This window comes from Ictalurus furcatus, chromosome 9 (assembly GCF_023375685.1).
Source record: "Ictalurus furcatus strain D&B chromosome 9, Billie_1.0, whole genome shotgun sequence".
Lineage (NCBI taxonomy): Eukaryota > Metazoa > Chordata > Actinopteri > Siluriformes > Ictaluridae > Ictalurus > Ictalurus furcatus.
Genome location: NC_071263.1, coordinates 28,679,392 through 28,698,117, shown reverse-complemented (window position 1 = coordinate 28,698,117; position 18,726 = coordinate 28,679,392). Strand labels below are relative to the sequence as shown.

At 39.1% G+C, this 18,726-nt stretch overlaps 1 protein-coding gene across 1 annotated transcript in view; it reads right to left on the bottom strand.

Moving 5' to 3' along the window:
• Positions 1-1,097: 1,097 nt before the first annotated feature.
• dlgap2a (discs, large (Drosophila) homolog-associated protein 2a) overlaps positions 1,098-18,726 on the bottom strand; it is an 89,060-nt gene continuing 71,431 nt past the window's right edge. The window contains exons 9-13 of the mRNA XM_053633709.1: positions 8,982-9,067; positions 7,559-8,013; positions 7,354-7,445; positions 2,058-2,210; positions 1,098-1,504 (exon numbers count right to left, since the gene is read on the bottom strand). Coding sequence (XP_053489684.1) covers positions 1,304-1,504; positions 2,058-2,210; positions 7,354-7,445; positions 7,559-8,013; positions 8,982-9,067 — 987 coding nt within the window. The 3' untranslated portion in view covers positions 1,098-1,303. The remainder of the gene's footprint in view (positions 1,505-2,057; positions 2,211-7,353; positions 7,446-7,558; positions 8,014-8,981; positions 9,068-18,726) is intronic.

Here is an 18,726-nt window from a genome sequence, read left to right as displayed (position 1 = left end):
GCTTCTGCCTGGATTCTGAAGCCGCAACCACAGAACTGTTAGCGTACGATTTCTTTCTTTCTTTCTTTCTTTCTTTCTTTCTTTCTTTCTTTTTTACCGACAGAAAAATATAAAAGAACCCGAGACTCATCATTTGAGGGAGGAAAGTTTGTTTGTTGGTGATGACGGTGGAAAAAACCCCCAAACAAACAAACAAACAAACAAACAAACAAACAAAGCCTAGAAATCGCTCCCGGTACGTACACAACCTTGCAATTCAACTGCAACAATACGTCTGCGAACGGCAATAAATACATTTCCCTTGGAAATACATACACGAGTATATTTAGAAGAAGAAAGTGCAAAAATGCTTTTTGTTCTCAAACCATACATCGGCGATTCAGAAGCTCTAAGCAAATCCATCCCAAAAAACAAACAAACAAACCAACAAACAAACCAAAAACAACCAAAACCACCCAGTCTGATGGAGTGGAATATGAAACGTCACATAGATGAGATATTTCTGCGCTAAATCTGGCGCCCGACGATAGACTCGTGTCTACCTGAGTGACTTTAAAATTCGATTTGAGACTTTTGACCTTTTGACCTATCGCGCATGTTTGAGGTATTTGACACGTTGGCACTTTTATAACCGTTACGAGGGTTAGAATGATGTTCATCTGAACTGAGAGACAGTGATAGAGAGAAGACGAGAAATGGGGTGCTGAAGCGAAAAAAATAAATAAATAAATTTCACCCCCTGACCCCATATCAACAAAAACATCAACAACAACAACAACAAGAAAAAAAGCGGTGAGCTCGTGCTGGTTTCAGAGCGCAGTGTCAGTAATAGCACTTCGATAATGTGAAAAATCCAAAAAGCACCAAGGCTTTTAGCCACTTCTCACACACCTCTCGTGAACAGTATAGCCAAATGTTTTTTTTTTTGTCAGTTTGTTTAACGATACTTATGTAACTTACTGAATAGCACTAGTTTAGTGATACGTCGTAAGGCTGATAGCACGTAAATGCCTAAAATTTGCTTTTGCGAAACGTAAGTTTCTCTCCACGTATCGAACACGACAGCCTCTGACACCGTTCTTAATATTCGTAAAAAAAAAACAAACAAAAAAAACCAACAACAACCCTATTTTCTTCAGTAATCATGTTTGATTATGTTATGTTTAGATATTGTTTTTCGAGAGATGGGATATTCGGTATCGATCGATAGTGGTTTGGCTGGTTGACGGTGATGGTGAGGTGAGGATGATGATGATGATGATGATGATGAAGATGGAGCTGCGATGAAGCTGTGGAGAGTCTCTCAGAGTCTCGTCTGGGCCTCGGGGATGTAAATCTCGATGCTGTCGGCTCGCTCTGTCGCCGAGTTCTGCCGGAACGACGCCGCTCTCTTGGCGGCCATCAGGCGCCTTCGCGCTTCTTGTCTCTGCCGGTCAGGAAGATCCAGAGACTTCTCCCGCGTCACGCTCTTCTTCAGCATCTTCTTTGGTACAGGGGGTGGGAGCTGAGATTTTTTTTAAAAATGGCAAACACAATTGATCACACAGATGACAGAGTCACATCACAACAACAGAAAAAAAAACTACTTGAATAAACAGCCTGAGAATTATTTTTTTTGGTTTGGAAAAATCGTCTGTAGAAACAATCAAACACATAAACGACATTAAACACATTAAAGTGAGGAATAAAAGACTGCCGTGGTAATTATCTAGCAAACTCTGAGCAGCTGCTTTGTTAACAATTCTACAGATATTTGATGGAAATTTTGGAAGTACAAAAAAAAAAATAATAATTAAAAGTTGGAAATGTCGCCCCCTAGTGGTCTGGAGCAGTTTCTGCAAGCGCATACACTGTTGACTTGTTTTTACAAATTATATTAAAAACATTTTTTTCCCTACAAATGTTCTGTTATTTCACTCTAAAATAACGTGAAATAAAATTGGGAAATGGCCTTTGTGAATTCAAAAATTAAAATCGGTAAGAAAGGTGAGAGATTTTCTTTTAAACCTAAAGATGTCCAAATGCTTGAAGCGGTCTAGCATCCAATCAGAGCGTACCTTCTTTACAGGACTTTCTATAATCCTCCAATCGTTGCTCTTGATCTTCTGCAGCTCGTCGAACTTGGAGGTGACGTCGTCAATGGAGAGCTGCAGCAGGTCCCAGAATCCAGCCAGGTCCTGAGAGGTGGGCCGCGGCATGGCACTTGGGTCCTGCACCGGTCACAAGTTTAAACGTTTAAACTTTTTACGCTGACTTGCACAGTAAAGTACAGATATAAATGATTCATGTACAATGTTTTGCATGAAACTAATCGTCATGTCCCTGCTGTTTACAGTGTGTTTACAGTGTGTTTACAGTATGTTTACAGTGTGTTTACAGTGTGTTTTCAGTATGTTTACAGTGTGTTTACAGTGTGTTTACAGTATGTTTACAGTGTGTTTTCAGTATGTTTACAGTGTGTTTACAGTGTGTTTTCAGTATGTTTACAGTGTGTTTACAGTATGTTTACAGTGTGTTACAGTGTGTTTACAGTGGCTGTGCTTCTCCTGTAGCACTCTGTGGCTATGAGCAGCGTGACAGTAATAACACTACATATGGATTCAGAGCTCAAGGTTGATGACATATCTATATATTATTAATATTATTATTTTTTATTTATCTATTTCTTTCCATTCCATCTGTTATTTTAAAACCAATTTAAAAGTTGTTGTTGTGAAATGCGTTACTTTAAAATCAAACCTACAGTTTCAAAAAAGTAAACATTTTTCTCAATTATATTAGTAGTGTGAGCAATCCAGAAAAGTGACATTTAAAATTGTCTATCTATCTATCTATCTATCTATCTATCTATCTATCTATCCGTCTATCTATCTATCTATCTGTCTGTCTGTCTGTCTGTCTGTCTGTTTGATTATCTAATAAACCCTTGTTAATTAATATGATTTAATAGCAGGTCAAAAATCTGAAAATTTAAATTTTAATTAAATTTAAATTAAATAGGTTAATTAAATAGGATGAAAGTATTTTTCAGGTGTTTATTATTATTACACAGGTGTTATGTATTATTATTATTATTATTACACAGTTGTTATGTATTATTATTATTATTATTATTATTATTATTATTACACAGTTGTTATGTATTATTATTATTATTATTATTATTACTACACAGGTGTTATGTATCATTATTATTATTATTATTATTATTATTATTATTATTATTTATTATACAGGTGTTATGTATCATTATTATTATTATTATTATTATTATTATTACACAGGTGTTATGTATTATTATTATTATTATTATTATTATTATTACACAGGTGTTATGTATTATTATTATTATTATTATTATTACACAGGTGTTATGTATTATTATTATTATTATTATTACACAGGTGTTATGTATTATTATTATTACACAGGTGGTATGTATTATTATTATTATTATTATTACACAGGTGGTATGTATTATTATTATTAATACACAGATATTATTATTATTATTATTATTGCACAGGTGTTATGTATTATTATTATTATTATTATTATTATTATTATTGCACAGGTGTTATGTATTATTATTATTATTATTATTACTACACAGGTGTTATGTATCATTATTATTATTATTATTATTATTATTATTATTTATTATACAGGTGTTATGTATCATTATTATTATTATTATTATTATTATTATTACACAGGTGTTATGTATTATTATTATTATTATTATTATTATTATTACACAGGTGTTATGTATTATTATTATTATTATTATTATTACACAGGTGTTATGTATTATTATTATTATTATTATTACACAGGTGTTATGTATTATTATTATTACACAGGTGGTATGTATTATTATTATTATTATTATTACACAGGTGGTATGTATTATTATTATTAATACACAGATATTATTATTATTATTATTATTGCACAGGTGTTATGTATTATTATTATTATTATTATTATTATTATTATTATTATTACACAGGTGTTATGTATTATTATTATTATTATTATTATTATTACACAGGTGTTATGTATTATTATTATTAATACACAGATATTATTATTATTATTATTATTGCACAGGTGTTATGTATTATTATTATTATTATTATTATTATTATTATTATTGCACAGGTGTTATGTATTATTATTATTATTATTATTATTATTATTATTATTATTATTACACAGGTGTTATGTATTATTATTATTATTATTATTATTATTATTATTACTACTACACAGGTGTTATGTATTATTATTATTATTATTATTATTATTACACAGGTGTTATGTATTATTATTATTATTATTATTATTATTATTATTACACAGGTGTTATGTATTATTATTATTATTATTATTATTATTATTATTACACAGGTGTTATGTATTATTATTATTATTATTATTATTATTATTATTATTATTACACAGGTGTTATGTATTATTGTAGGTATCCAGTAACAGAGATTGCATTTTTGGTTTGTTTTATAATTGTTGTTATAAAACATTAGCAAGTGTTTGTATTAATATTCAATCTTCTTTCCATTACTAGCTCTGATGCATTATGCAGTGAAGTTCCTCCTGCTTCATTACTGAGGAGCACGTTCACACACTTTATCCACTAGATGTCCTCGTGTGTAATAATAATAAGAAACTTTATTTTATAGAGCGCCTTTAAAAGCAGCTTCTCAAAGCACCGTACACAAAATAAGCAGTACACAAAAAAGCAAAAAATATTATAATAGTTAATAAGAATAACATTAATAATAATAACAATAATAATAATAATAATAATAATAATAATAATAATAATAATGAAAGTAGACATCAGAAGTCAAATGCAAGTTTAAAAAAGTAAGTCTTAAGTTGAGCTTTAAAAATGCTGAGGTCTGAGCTTGTGTAGTCAGCATCACAAGTGAACACAAGCTGGATCCTTCAGCAAATTCAAAGAGAAGCCGAGTCCATTTTCTCCGACCGGGGCTTGACTTAGTTCCCAAATTTCTGCTCACCCCATCGACACTTTTCCTGACGGACCCTTAATAAGTTTTACGCTTCATCAAACTCCAATCAGCAGCTAATGTGGGGGACTGGAAGGACAGCTACTTAATCAACAATGAGATTACCCTGATACAACTTAATGAGTTAAGGATTAATATGATTATACAAACGAATTGCCTTTCACAGATCAAATACATGCTTGTCGATAGATCCTTGCCGAGTTACCCAACTCACAGTGATATTTGTGTAATGTCCTAGCTGCCTCAAATACAGCTCATCAAACTGGAACTGTTTTTTGTACAAAGTTTGCTTCTTAAAATTTGCACAGGCGCTATGAGGCCAAAGTAGCTAACAAGCTAATTAACCTAACGCGTTAAGATTCCCTGAACTAACATTATTCACTGCATTATTGTTGGATTCAGAGTTACCAAAAGTTATGAAGGGAAAGTTGCTCGTATTCAGAATCACGTTATGCAGCTGCTTAAGATTCTCAATTTATGCAAACGAGTTCCAAGGTTGCCAGATTGTTCTTAAAGGGGACATATTATGCAAAATTCACTTTTACGTGGTGTTTCAAAATGAGTGACGTCACAGCGGAGTAGGCCCCGCCCACGACTGGTGACAGACTCTGCCCTATTAGCATAGCTCCTCCCCTGAGTGAGCCGCACACGGTCGGCCATGTCCTCCGCGCTGGATCAGCTACAGTGATGAGAACGTCTCAGCTTCGTAAGCGTCGTAAGTGTTCTGTTCTTGGCTGTAAGAACGAACATAAGAGTCTTCATGTACTCATGAGGCGCAGTGGGGAAGTTTTATTTTTGAACTAAATGTGCCCCAAAAAATAGCTAAATTCGTGTTTGTTTGTTCGAATTATTTTACAGCAGACTGCTTTGAGAACGAGGGTCAATACAAAGCAGGATTTGCTGAAAAGTTTATTCTCAAGCATGGATCTGTACTCGTGATCCGGCTTCCTATCCAGAAGACGTAACTATCGCACTTTATATTTTGTGAATGTTTGTAAATCGCCTTTCCGAAAGTGCGTGTTAGCAAATTCCACGGCTAACGCGGCTAAAGTTATCATTGTCTCTGTTTGTATTCACGGAGACCAGAGCTACGTCGTATTCATTTTTTTAAACCCGAGAACGCTTACTGTCTGTATAATTCATACATATAGGGCTGAACACCGGTATTTACGGTATCAGTCATACTGATTCTCCTGATTTGTTGTTGCCGTAGTATCCGAAGCACGAGCTGTAAAGGCGCAGCCCTGTTCTGGAAAGGGGGCGGGGAGCAGCAGCTCATTTGCATTTAAAGAGACACACACGAAAACAGAGTGTTTTTGCTTCCATCCAAGGGACATTTCCAGCAGGGTACAATAAATGATCCGTGGGGTATTTTGAGCTGAAACTTCAGAGACACATTCTGGGACTGAGACTTATATTCCATCTTGTAAAAAGGGGCATAATAGGTCCCCTTTAAACAGCAGCATCTGAGATTAGGTTTTTCGTTAACATCTAGACCACCACCTTTAAAAGAGCGTGGAAGCCATTTTGTTCAAAATAAATAAATAAATAAATCAATATATTGTACTCTGAGAGGTCATTGTGTTCACAACTATTTTATCTCACTTCTAATTCACTATTTTGAATTGTCGAATAAATGAAATGCCAAGAACGCCAATGTCTTTGTGAATTTCGAAGTGCGCGGCTGTGAAGAAAACGTGTCTGTGGTTTGAGGGATAAGCTGACCGAGCACTCATCTGCTACACTTACAGCTCTTTAAGTGAATCATTTTTCCATAAACGAGTCGGTCCTTAAGAAAAGCCGATGAGTCTCCGATTAAGATACTGATTTCTCTGATTACAAAAAATACATCAAATAATGAAAATAATTTTAGAGTTTTAAGGCATGATCGTATATATTAATGAACAGTGTCATATTTATGGATTTCACGTTAGCAGGAAATGGCATTCCATATTCCGTAGTGTTATTTATTGTTTATGTATCTACATACATTTCTGCATGACATTTTGCGGTTAGATTAATGGTGCTGGATTTAATGCTGCTCCTCACTCTCTAGCCAATGTCACGCACGAAACATGGGCTCAAATTCAAGGTCAAAATCACACATAAGTGAGACACACCTCTGTTTTACCCCAAATTCCATCCCTTGTGTGTCACTTTTGCAGAACATGTCAACGTAGAGACTTTGTCGCTTGATTTGATGACTTTTCGAACCCCTTTAGTGACTTTTATTCAAAAAAGGGCCTAGCAACAAGACTGATCACACACACACACACACACACGTATGTGTGTAACTTACCAGATTTTGCTGGCACAGCCAATAAAACTGCTGGAATTTCTGGGACATGAGGAGCTGAGCGCTGCCAACTGCACTCCGGATCTTACCTAAAACTGAAAACACACACACACACACACACACACACACACACATTTACCTGTAGGGAACCCCAACACACAGCGTCTGATGCTATTAAACGTAATCACAGTCAGTATTTTGGACTCACTCTCCTCAGACAGGTCGTTCTCCTCTGCCTCTCCCTCCATCTCTTTACACCATCCCTCCATCCTCTTGGTCTCAGCGTGCAGCAGCTGCATGAACCAGGTGCCGTCCCTCCTGGCCGAGGGTGACGCCCGGCCCGAGTCGGAGGCCTGGGGCGGGGTCACCGTCACAGCCACGGTGGGCACGGCGGGCGCAGAGGGCTCGCGCCAGGGCTCTGCGCTGCGCTGCGGGCTGGACGGCTCGTTGGCCGAGCGGTAGTCGTCACGGTAACTGAACAGGCCCTGCGTGCGCACGGTTCTCACTGCGCCGTACTGCGTGGGCGTGCTCGGCTCACTGTGCCTCTGCAGACCGCCGCCCCCAAACTGCAGACCTTTATCCTCCATCGCGGGGAAACCCTCCAGCTCCAGGTCAGCCTGCACAGCCGCCGTCACGCTGTTAGAGCGCTTAAACCGGCCCACGCTGAGACGCAGCGGAGAGAGAGAGAGAGAGAGAGAAAGAGTAACAGAGAAAGAGACAGGCAGACAGAAAAAGAGAGAGGGACAAAAAGAGATAGAGAGTGAGACAGAGAGAGAGAGACAGAAAGACGCAGAAAAATAGTAACACAGAGAGACAGACAGACAGGCAGACAGACAAAATGAGATAACGAGAGAGACAGAGCGAGAGAGAGAGAGACAGACAGACAGATCGACAGAGATAAAAAAGAGTTAGAGAGACAAAGTGAGAGAGAGATAGACAGTCAGACAGACAGAGAGAGAAACAGACAGACAAAAACAGTTAGAGAGATAGAGAGTGAGAAAGAGAGAGAGAGACAGAGAGACAGACAATTAGAGATTACAGATCAGCAGTTGTTTCACCTCCTGGTGTATTTTCTGTCTGTCTGTCTGTCTGTCTAACCGTTTATCTATAATATTTTAACTTAGCATTCAGTAATAAATTCTTTACTTAACAAAGTAAAGATAAATAAATAAATATAATTGGTTTATTACAAAATTTTACCCTGTTTTTCTTCAGCTTCTCCTCTGTACCGACCCATGGTCACGCCCCTTTCCACGCCCCCAATCGGCATTCTTATATGTCGTTTCTCACGTGTGCATCTTGTGTGTATTTTGTCTCTGCAAACCCTAGCAACGTGACGCAGACGTTTATGTCTGACTCTGACGACGAGTTTACTTATAATAATAAACGGCGTCTGAGCGACATTTCTGTAAACAAAAACAAAACTCCTAAATAAAAAGACTCGGCGATTAAATCCAGACGTGAGAGGTGGCTAAGTAAAACAGGTCTTAATGGACGAGCACGTTTGCACAGACTCGGAGAGACGGAACAAAGCGACAGTAACATCAGAAGCTCAGCATCTCGCTCGGATTTACATAAAGCTCCCTTCTCACTGACACAACAAACACAGTTATGGAAAACTGAGCACTTACCGTTTGTCATCTTCCACCTGGATCCCTACAGAATGATATTCCCGTAATCCTCTGCTCTCCGACTCCGAATCCGTAGCCGCCTCCACCTGGGGTGAACAAAACACAGCTCAGCGCCTCGAACTAAAGTTTAAACACACATACAAAAGCTACAACACTACACTCAGACAACAGCTGATCGAGAGAGAGAGAGAGAGAGAGAGAGAGAGAGAGAGAGCAAGAGCGAGAGAGAGAGAGAGAGAGGGAGAGAGACAGAGGAAGAGCGAGAGAGAGAGAGAGAGAGAGAGGAACAGAGAGGGAGAGAGACAGAGGAAGAGCGAGAGAGAGAGAGAGAGAGAGGGAGAGAGACAGAGGAAGAGCGAGAGAGAGAGAGAGAGAGGAAGAGAGAGGGAGAGAGAGAGGAAGAGAGGGGGAGAGAGACAGAGGAAGAGCGAGAGAGAGAGAGAGAGAGGAAGAGAGAGTGGAAGAGAGAGGGAGAGAGACAGAGGAAGAGCGAGAGAGAGAGAGAGAGAGGAAGAGAGAGAGAGGGGAAGAGAGAGAGAGGAAGAGAGAGGGAGAGAGAGGGAGAGAGAGAGGAAGAGAGAGGGAGAGAGACAGAGGAAGAGCGAGAGAGAGAGAGAGAGAGAGGAAGAGAGAGAGGAAGAGAGAGGGAGAGAGACAGAGGAAGAGCAAGAGAGAGAGAGAGAGAGAGAGAGAGGAAGAGAGAGAGAGGGGAAGAGAGAGAGAGGAAGAGAGAGGGAGAGAGAGGGAGAGAGAGAGGAAGAGAGAGGGAGAGAGACAGAGGAAGAGCAAGAGAGAGAGAGAGAGAGAGAGAGGAAGAGAGAGAGAGAGAGGAAGAGAGAGAGGAAGAGAGAGGGAGAGAGACAGAGGAAGAGCAAGAGAGAGAGAGAGAGAGGAAGAGAGAGAGAGCGAGAGAGGAAGAGAGAGAGGAAGAGAGAGGGAGAGAGACAGAGGAAGAGCGAGAGAGAGAGAGAGAGAGAGCAGAACACCACTGTCCTGCTTACAGCTGATCCCGGATCAGTGTGTGTCTTCACCTCCACTGCCACCGTTCTTATTACAACTCATACAATATCAGCATCTAACTACAACGAACAGACTTTTTATGACTGATCCAAGATCAGCGAATGCTTCTGACGAGCATGACCAGAAGTACAACGATCCATATAGTAACTGATCGAAGGTCAGCGACTCCCGTTGCGAACAGATGCTAAAACATCTCAACCCGTCCAATTGTCGCTCATCATTCTGGCCATTAACAGAATCACAAATATTGTCATGATAGCTGATCTAAGACCAGGCACAGTTATCACAGCGAGTCGACAAAACTAGCTCAATATTAATGATAACTGATCCAAGAACAGTTTCTGCATCTCACAAAGCAAGCAGCACTCACCAATCACAATCATTACAACCGATCCAATTTGTACAAAATTGCTATCAGTCGAATAAATTCATACTAATTTTGCACAAAATCAGGCTAGAAAAGAATAACTGATCTAAGATCAGTGACACTACTCATAGAAAATGGATGCGGGGGGAGGGGGGACAACTACACTACGTTAATTACGACTGATTCTAGATCAGTGACCATACTCACAGAAAGTCTCACTGTAACTAATAGCATGCACAAGACCACGATCAACCGTTTTAAAGCTGATCTGAGATCAGTAAATATCATGGTACAAAAACACTGTGATAAACAATAACTGCGGCTCATGTTTTATAAAACTCTGCACTGTTTTAATCAAATTATCTTTGATTTCTATCTCATTAAATGATGTCTAAAATCCACTTGCGTTCTAATCAGCTCAGTTTATAATTTAGATGGATTTTTATTTTCAGCGACTGATCCAAAGCCGGTGCCTGCGTCTAAATAGCATGAGCGATAAGTAACACGGCGTCCTTGTAATAACTGATCCGGGATCAATAACAGTGTTTAACTAACATGAGCATTAGCACTGCTGTCCTTCAGTGATGGTGTATGCATGAGCATTAGCAGCCCAGTCCTTGTAATAACTGACCTGAGATCAGTGACGGTGTCTAACTAACAGGAGCATTAGCACTACTGCCCTTGCTATAACTGATGAGAAATCAGTGATTGTGTCTAAACAACACAACTAATAAATATCACTGTTGTCCTTGTAATAATTGATCTGCCGTCCTTATTGTAACTAAAGCCCCCCCAAGCCACCCCTATCATGTGGCACCCCCCCCCCCCCATATTAAAGGAGGCGGGTATAATGATTATCTATTCTATATGAAATCTAATCTATAATCTGTTTTTGATAGATAGATAGATAGATAGATTTTTTTTGCTTTTGTGTTTTTGTATTTTTTAAATACTTTTCAGAACTTTCATGATTTTTAAAAATAGCTTTTATGACTGTTATAAAACTATATAACGGACAGGTATGGAACATGAATGATCAAAAATGTTTCTGAACACTTGAACTACTCTGAACGAGAGAACTAGGCTGTAATAACGTGGACTATTTTACATGTAGAACATGTTGCATTCCATTCGTCTTGCAGTCTAAAAACCTTCGCATAAGAATGATGTAAATTGGGAGGAAGGGCGCGTCTCATTATCCATGACACTGTTAAATCTCCGGCTCTCGGCCCCTCACTGAACGGAGCAGACGCAGAGAGAGGTGAGAGTGCAGCGGGAAAGCAAGACCTCACGCTTGCAGGACAGCACTGGAGACATTTGGAAAGTTGCTAAGGTTTGTCCAAAAAGTCGCTAGACTTGTTGTTAGTCGCTAAAGGGTCTGAAAGTCGCTAAAGGGGTCTGAAAAGACACTAAAGGGTCTGAAAATTCGCTACAGGGATCTGAAAAGACGCTAAAGGGTCTGAAAAGTCACTAAAGGGGTCTGAAAAGTCGCGAAAGTGTCTGAAAAGTCACTAAAGGGGTCTGAAAAGTCGCTAAAGTGTCTGAGAAGTCACTTAAGGGGTCTGAAAAGTCGCTAAAGGGTCTGAAAAGTCGCTAAAAGGGGTCTGAAAAGTCACTTAAGGGGTCTGAAAAGTCACTAAAGGGTTTGAAAAGTCACTAAAGGGTTTGAAAAGTCGCTAAAGGGGTCTGAAAAGTCGCTACAACGTCTGAAATGTCGCTAAAGGGTCTGAAAAAAGTTAGCAACACTGGTCTGCACTGACAGCTAGATAAAAGGCAGGCTATGCTCCGCCTCTCCCCAGCAAAAAGAAAATACAAAGGGAAAGAGGACGCAGAGTTTTTCATTTAGGCACATCCTACTTGAAAAGCAATAAAATACACTGCGTACCCAAATGATGCCCTGTCTGTGTTTTTTTTTTCTTAAAAACAATTTGCGAACCCCCTTCCGATCCCTCCTGCGCCCCCCTGCTTGAGAACCTCTGTTGTAACTGATCCGAGATCAGTAACAGTGTCTAAATAGCAAGAGTAATAAACAGATCAACAGATTATTATAACTGACCCGAGAGCAGTGACTGCATACAGTCATTAGCATTAACCGAAAGCACAAGTATTTTGATTAGAGCTGATCTATGGTCAGTGATTCCTGTCACAGAACTAGAAACAGGTCTTACAGCAGCTGGTCTAAGATCAGTAACCACATCTAACTAGCATGAACCCAATTATCCTTTTACCTTCTCTACAGTAACTTCAGTGACTTATAAAAGGGCTAAATCGTTACAGGGCTCATCATTGCTAATCTAGGATTAAATTATCCTCATTATAGCTGATCCAGGATCAGACACTACCCTCCTCATTACCTGATCAGAGATCAGTGACTATCTTCTCTCAGATTTGTGAAAAAGGACCGCAGGCTTTTACTGAGCCCAGACAGAGGAAGTTATTGGCTCAGGGACCACACACCTGAACACACACACACACACACACACAACTTTGCAAATCGCAGCGGGATGATTAATGGGAGCCATTGAAGCGACAGAGCTCCTGAAAGCACACTTTGACTTGCTATGAAAACAGAGGAGATGAGAGATACAGAGAGAGAAAATGATGAAACAGACGTACAGAAAACAAATAAGCACGCACACACACACACACACACACACACACACACACACACACACACCATTGTGCTGGAGATGCTTTGTTATGAGAAATTATACAAATGTACAGTTACGAGACCGACATTGTGTAATATTTTTAATCATTCCACAGCACTGTTGAATTCTGGATTCTGATTGGTCAGAATTTGTTGATTAATCTTCTAGAAAAGCAGCTCTGACAGTAGCGCAGGTTTATATTAATGCGCTCGTTCTCATACGTTATCGTTTCTATAGCAACGGCTCATTCATAGCAGCTTGTACAGTACGGCGGACGCTGCGCTGATAATAAACGGATTTAAAAACGCGTGAAATAGGCTTAGGGTTATAGGTTTAGGGTTATAGGGCTATAGGGTTATAGGATTAGGGTTATAAGGTTAGAGTTATAAGGTTATAGGTTTAGAGTTATAGGGTTAGGGTTATAGGGTTATAGGGCTATAGGGTTAGGGTTAGGGTTATAGGGTTATAGTTATAGGGTTAGGGTTATAGGGTTGTTAGGGTTATAGGGCTACAGGGTTAGAGTTATAGGGTTATAGGGTTAGGGTTATAGGGTTAGGGTTATAGGGCTATAGGGATAGGGTTATAGGGTTGGGGTTAGGATTATAGGGTTAGGGTTATAGGATTATGGTTATAGGGCTATAGGGTTATAGGATTAGGGTTATAAGGTTAGAGTTATAAGGTTATAGGTTTAGAGTCATAGGGTTAGAGTTATAGGGCTTTAGGGTTAGGGTTAGGGTTATAGGGTTATAGGGTTAGAGTTATAGGGTTATAGGGTTAGGGTTATAGGGTTATAGGGATAGGGTTATAGGATTAGGGTTATAGGGTTAGGGTTAGGATTATAGGGTTAGGGTTATAGGATTAGGGTTATAGGGCTATAGGGTTATAGGATTAGGGTTATAAGGTTAGAGTTATAAGGTTATAGGTTTAGAGTTATAGGGTTAGAGTTATAGGGCTTTAGGGTTAGGGTTATAGGGTTATAGGGTTAGAGTTATAGGGTTATAGGGTTAGGGTTATAGGGTTATAGGGATAGGGTTATAGGGTTAGGGTTATAGGGTTAGGATTATAGGGTTAGGGTTATAGGGTTAGGATTATAGGGTTAGGGTTATAGGATTAGGGTTATAGGACTATAGGGTTATAGGATTAGGGTTAGAGGTTTAGGGCTATAGGGTTAGGGTTAGGATTATAGGGTTAGGGTTATAGGGTTAGGGTTATAGGGTTATAGGGTTTAGGGCTATAGGGTTATAGGGTTATAGGGTTAGGGTTTAGGGCTATAGGGTTAGGGTTAGGATTATAGGGTTAGGGTTATAGGGTGGTTAGGGTTATAGGGTTAGGGTTAGGGTTATAGGGTTAGGGTTATAGGGTTAGGGTTATAGGGCTATAGGGTTAGGGTTATAAGGTTAGGGTTAGGATTATAGGGTTAAGGTTATAGGATTAGGGTTATATGGCTATAGGGGTAGGGCTATAGGGTTATAGGATTAGGTTTATAGGGTTAGGGTTATAGGCCTATAGGGTTATAGGGCTATAGGGTTAGGGTTATAGGGTTAGGGTTATAGGGTTAGGGTTAGGATTATAGGGTTATGGTTATAGGATTAGGGTTATAGGGCTATAGGGTTAGGGTTATAGGGTTAGGGTTATAGGGTTATAGGGTTTAGGGCTATAGGGTTATAGGGTTATAGGGTTAGGGTTTAGGGCTATAGGGTTAGGGTTAGGATTATAGGGTTAGGGTTATAGGGTGGTTAGGGTTATAGGGTTAGGGTTATAGGGCTATAGGGTTAGGGTTAGGGTTATAGGGTTAGGGTTATAGGGTTAGGGTTATAGGGCTATAGGGTTAGGGTTATAAGGTTAGGGTTAGGATTATAGGGTTAAGGTTATAGGATTAGGGTTATATGGCTATAGGGGTAGGGCTATAGGGTTATAGGATTAGGTTTATAGGGTTAGGGTTATAGGGCTATAGGGTTATAGGGCTATAGCGTTAGGGTTATAGGGTTAGGGTTATAGGGTTAGGGTTATAGGGTTAGGGTTAGGATTATAGGGTTATGGTTATAGGATTAGGGTTATAGGGCTATAGGGTTAGGGTTATAGGGTTAGGGTTAGGGTTATAGGGTTAGGGTTATAGGGTTAGGGTTAGGATTATAGGGTTATGGTTATAGGATTAGGGTTATAGGGCTATAGGGTTAGGGTTATAGGGTTAGGGTTAGGATTATAGGGTTAGGGTTATAGGGTTAGGGTTAGGATTATAGGGTTAGGGTTCACCAATGTGGTGAAGTTTATGGAAGGAGTCTCTGGTGTCAGTGTCAGAGGTAAAACTGTAACTTTAAGTTTTATCTTCAGTGTTGTTCACGCTGCTCTGCGGTTTCTCAGTAACATGACAAGCTCCGTTTTATCAACGTCAAGAGAGACTAAAGAGAGGCTGGTGAGGGAACGACTGTTTATAGTGGACATTAAACGTCACTACATTTTTTAATGAATAAAAATTGTGATCATTGCCGATTGCTGTAGTATAAGAGGAATAAAGCACTTTGGGACGTGCTGTTATAGCAAAATAAAACCGGTGGTAACAGTAACTCCGCCTCATCACACCTCCCTGTTATTGATTATTTTCCTATAACAGCACGACACAGCACGAGTGTTTTTAACCTCTCCAATATACTGCAGAAGCTCACAGTAATATGTAAACGATGTTTTTCCCCTTAATGTGTAATTGTGTTGAAAAAAAAAAAAAAAAACATTTTAAAAAAACCAGCCAGGTTAATAAACTGAAAGATAATTTGCTTAAAATATGGCTGCTTTTATAAAACATGAATCACATTCTTTTACTGTTCATCATTTACTGCTATTTTCCCAATTACAAATTATTGTTAGTATGAAGTGAGGTTGCGGTTGCACATTAGTAAACAAAAATATGTCTTAAAAGAAAAGACGAAAAGATAAACGGGAAATAATATTAATTTGAGTAATTTGGTGATTAAAAAGATGGCATGATGCTCAGTAATCGCATTTAGAGTGATCGTTTCTGCCGTATTTTCCTTTTTTTTTTTTCTTTCAGCTTGTTTATTTATTTATTTATTTATTTGGTCTTGGGGCATTTAGTTGTTGTTATTTACATCACATTTCTCTCTTGGTGTGGGTAATTTGTTGTTTTTTTTGTTTTGTTTATTATTTGGTGATGGTGATTTCATTCCTGGTCTTCATACAGCTAGGTGGTTTTTAAACCGCGCACGCAACTTGCTTCAATTTGAAGGTGATTATTTTAGACTTCGGAACCATATGAAATAAAAGTGAGACGGGAATTAGAAACAAAAAAAACCCTCGTCTCATCCCTTTATAAATTTGACCATTAAAATCTTCTCTCTTCTACTAAAACTCACGGCCGTCAGCGCCGGGACGACGACGATTCACGTGATTTTCACCGCCAACGTTCTCTCGAGTCCCGTTTATATTCCTGGGTATTTCTCCGCTTTCTTGTAAATCCTTCCTCCGAACGTCACGGCCACTTGGGATTGCGACATCTATCACCGCTGCTGTTTGTTTTGTTGTTTTCTTTTTTCCCCCTTTCTTATCTGCTGAAACTCTGTGTGGTCGGTTTGCTGCTTGTTCATCTGTACAGATCTAAAGTCTGCGAGTCCCACAGGATCACAGATTTGTTCTTTTCCACGCTGTCGTACGTTAAAGACCGTTCACCGAAGTGTTATCTTACCTACGGATTCTTTTTTCTCCCTTTAGAAACCTCCCGAAAACAAACGTTAGACTCACTACAGTCGGCTGCCGAATCCCCCTGCGGTAACGTACAGCAAAAGAAACAGCAAGATCCTGGAAGTTTCTGGAAGCATCCTCTCGGACAGAGATCGTAAAAATAAGTCACCACTTGGAGGTGTGCACTTCTGGGAAAATAATCAGCAGCAGGGTGGCGTGATGAAGCGGAGTACGTCCTGGAGTGTTTTATTCCTCTTATAAGGTCGAACGAGTTCCCGTTCTTACTTGCGTTACAGCAGCGATAGTTAATTGTTCAACGAGAACCGTTACAAAGCGCTGACACTGGAGACTCCTTCCATAAACGCTAAAATAAACGTATAAACCTCGCACTGATTATTTTCCGAAAACTGCGCGACGCTGCGTGTTTTATTCCTTACTTAAAGTTTTGTTTAGCTTTGAAAGGTTATGAGGTTACTGAGAATCGCTTACTTTATATAAAACCACCTTAAATGTCACTCTAGGTGCGTGTGTGTGTGTGTGAGAGAGAGAGAGAGACAGAGATAGAGAGAGATTTGTGACTAAAAGATTAGAGAATAACCTTGCGCTGCCTTAAAGGCATATGCTTTAAAGAAACAGACGTGTCTGCATACAAATGTACACACACACACACACACACACACAGAATGACCAATTAAACACACACTGAAAGAGAGTGTGTGTGTGTGTGTGTGTGTCAGTGCGGAGGAACAGAGGCGTCACCAGAGGAATGAATAAAGAGCCAGTGATCAGTAACTAAGCTGATTATCCAGTGTACAGCTCCAACACTCGAACGCTGCCATAAAATCAAACTTCACACGGAAATAAACGAGAATAAACACAGCGTGGAGGATGAAAGACGTTGGAGTGATGTCACAACACTGTATAGCTAAGGCCACGATCAGATCTAATACGTTATTTTATTTTACTGTCTCACTGCACGCTGCTCCGCACCTACTGTACACCCCTCACTGATCACACCCACCAACTCTGCAAATGGGCGTGGCTTAATATTCTAAAAAGCCATGCAAGAATGAGGATTGTTATATACTCTCACTCAGTAGTCCGCTTTCAGTCGCTAGTTTGCGCTTCACTCGCTAGTTAATTTCACTCGCTAGTTTGCTTCGACTTGCTAGTTTTGTCTTTCACTCACTAATTTGCTTTTATTTGCTAGTTTAATTTCACTCGCTAGTTTGCTTTTGCTCACGAGTTTGCTGTTAATAGTTTACTGATTTGCTTTCGCTTGCTAGTTGCTACTTTGCTTTCACTCACTAGTTCCTTTCACTCGCCAGTTTGTGTTTGTTCGCTTTCACCGATTAGGATGTTTTGACTTGCTAGCTTGCTATTATTTGTTAGTTTACCTTCACTCAGTAGGTTGATTTTACTCGCTTGATTGATTTTAGTTGCTAACGTTTTTCACCCACTAGTTTATTTTCGACCCGCTAGTTTGCTTTCACTCAAGGTTTACTTGCTAGCTTGCCTTCATTTATCAGTCTTCTTTTACTTGCTGGCTTGCTTTCACTCGCTAGTTTACTTTCACTTAGGCGAGCTTACCACAAATTAGCACGATAATAATAATCTGGTAATAATCAGATTGAAAACTGACGTGAATCTTTGTTTACAGTCTGTGCTTTGCTGATGAACATGGCTGGTGAAATAAAATAATAAATAAATAAATAAACAGTCTGCTGAGAAAACACAGTTGGCGTTACAGAAATAATGAATAAAGACCAAAACAAGTGCCTATTTAGCAATATTAGCTAAGCTAGCCAGCTACAAAAACATCGCATTATGCTAATGTTGCCAGCTATGTAGTCTTAGCTTAGCTACTTTTCCATCTCCAGCAGTATTTATTTGACCTGCTCAAACTGCTATCTATTGCTAGCTAAGCATTACTTAAAACCAAGGACTAGTAAGCTAGCTAGCACTAGGCTAACTATTACATTGGTACACCAGTAGCATAGGTGGCTAGTAAGCT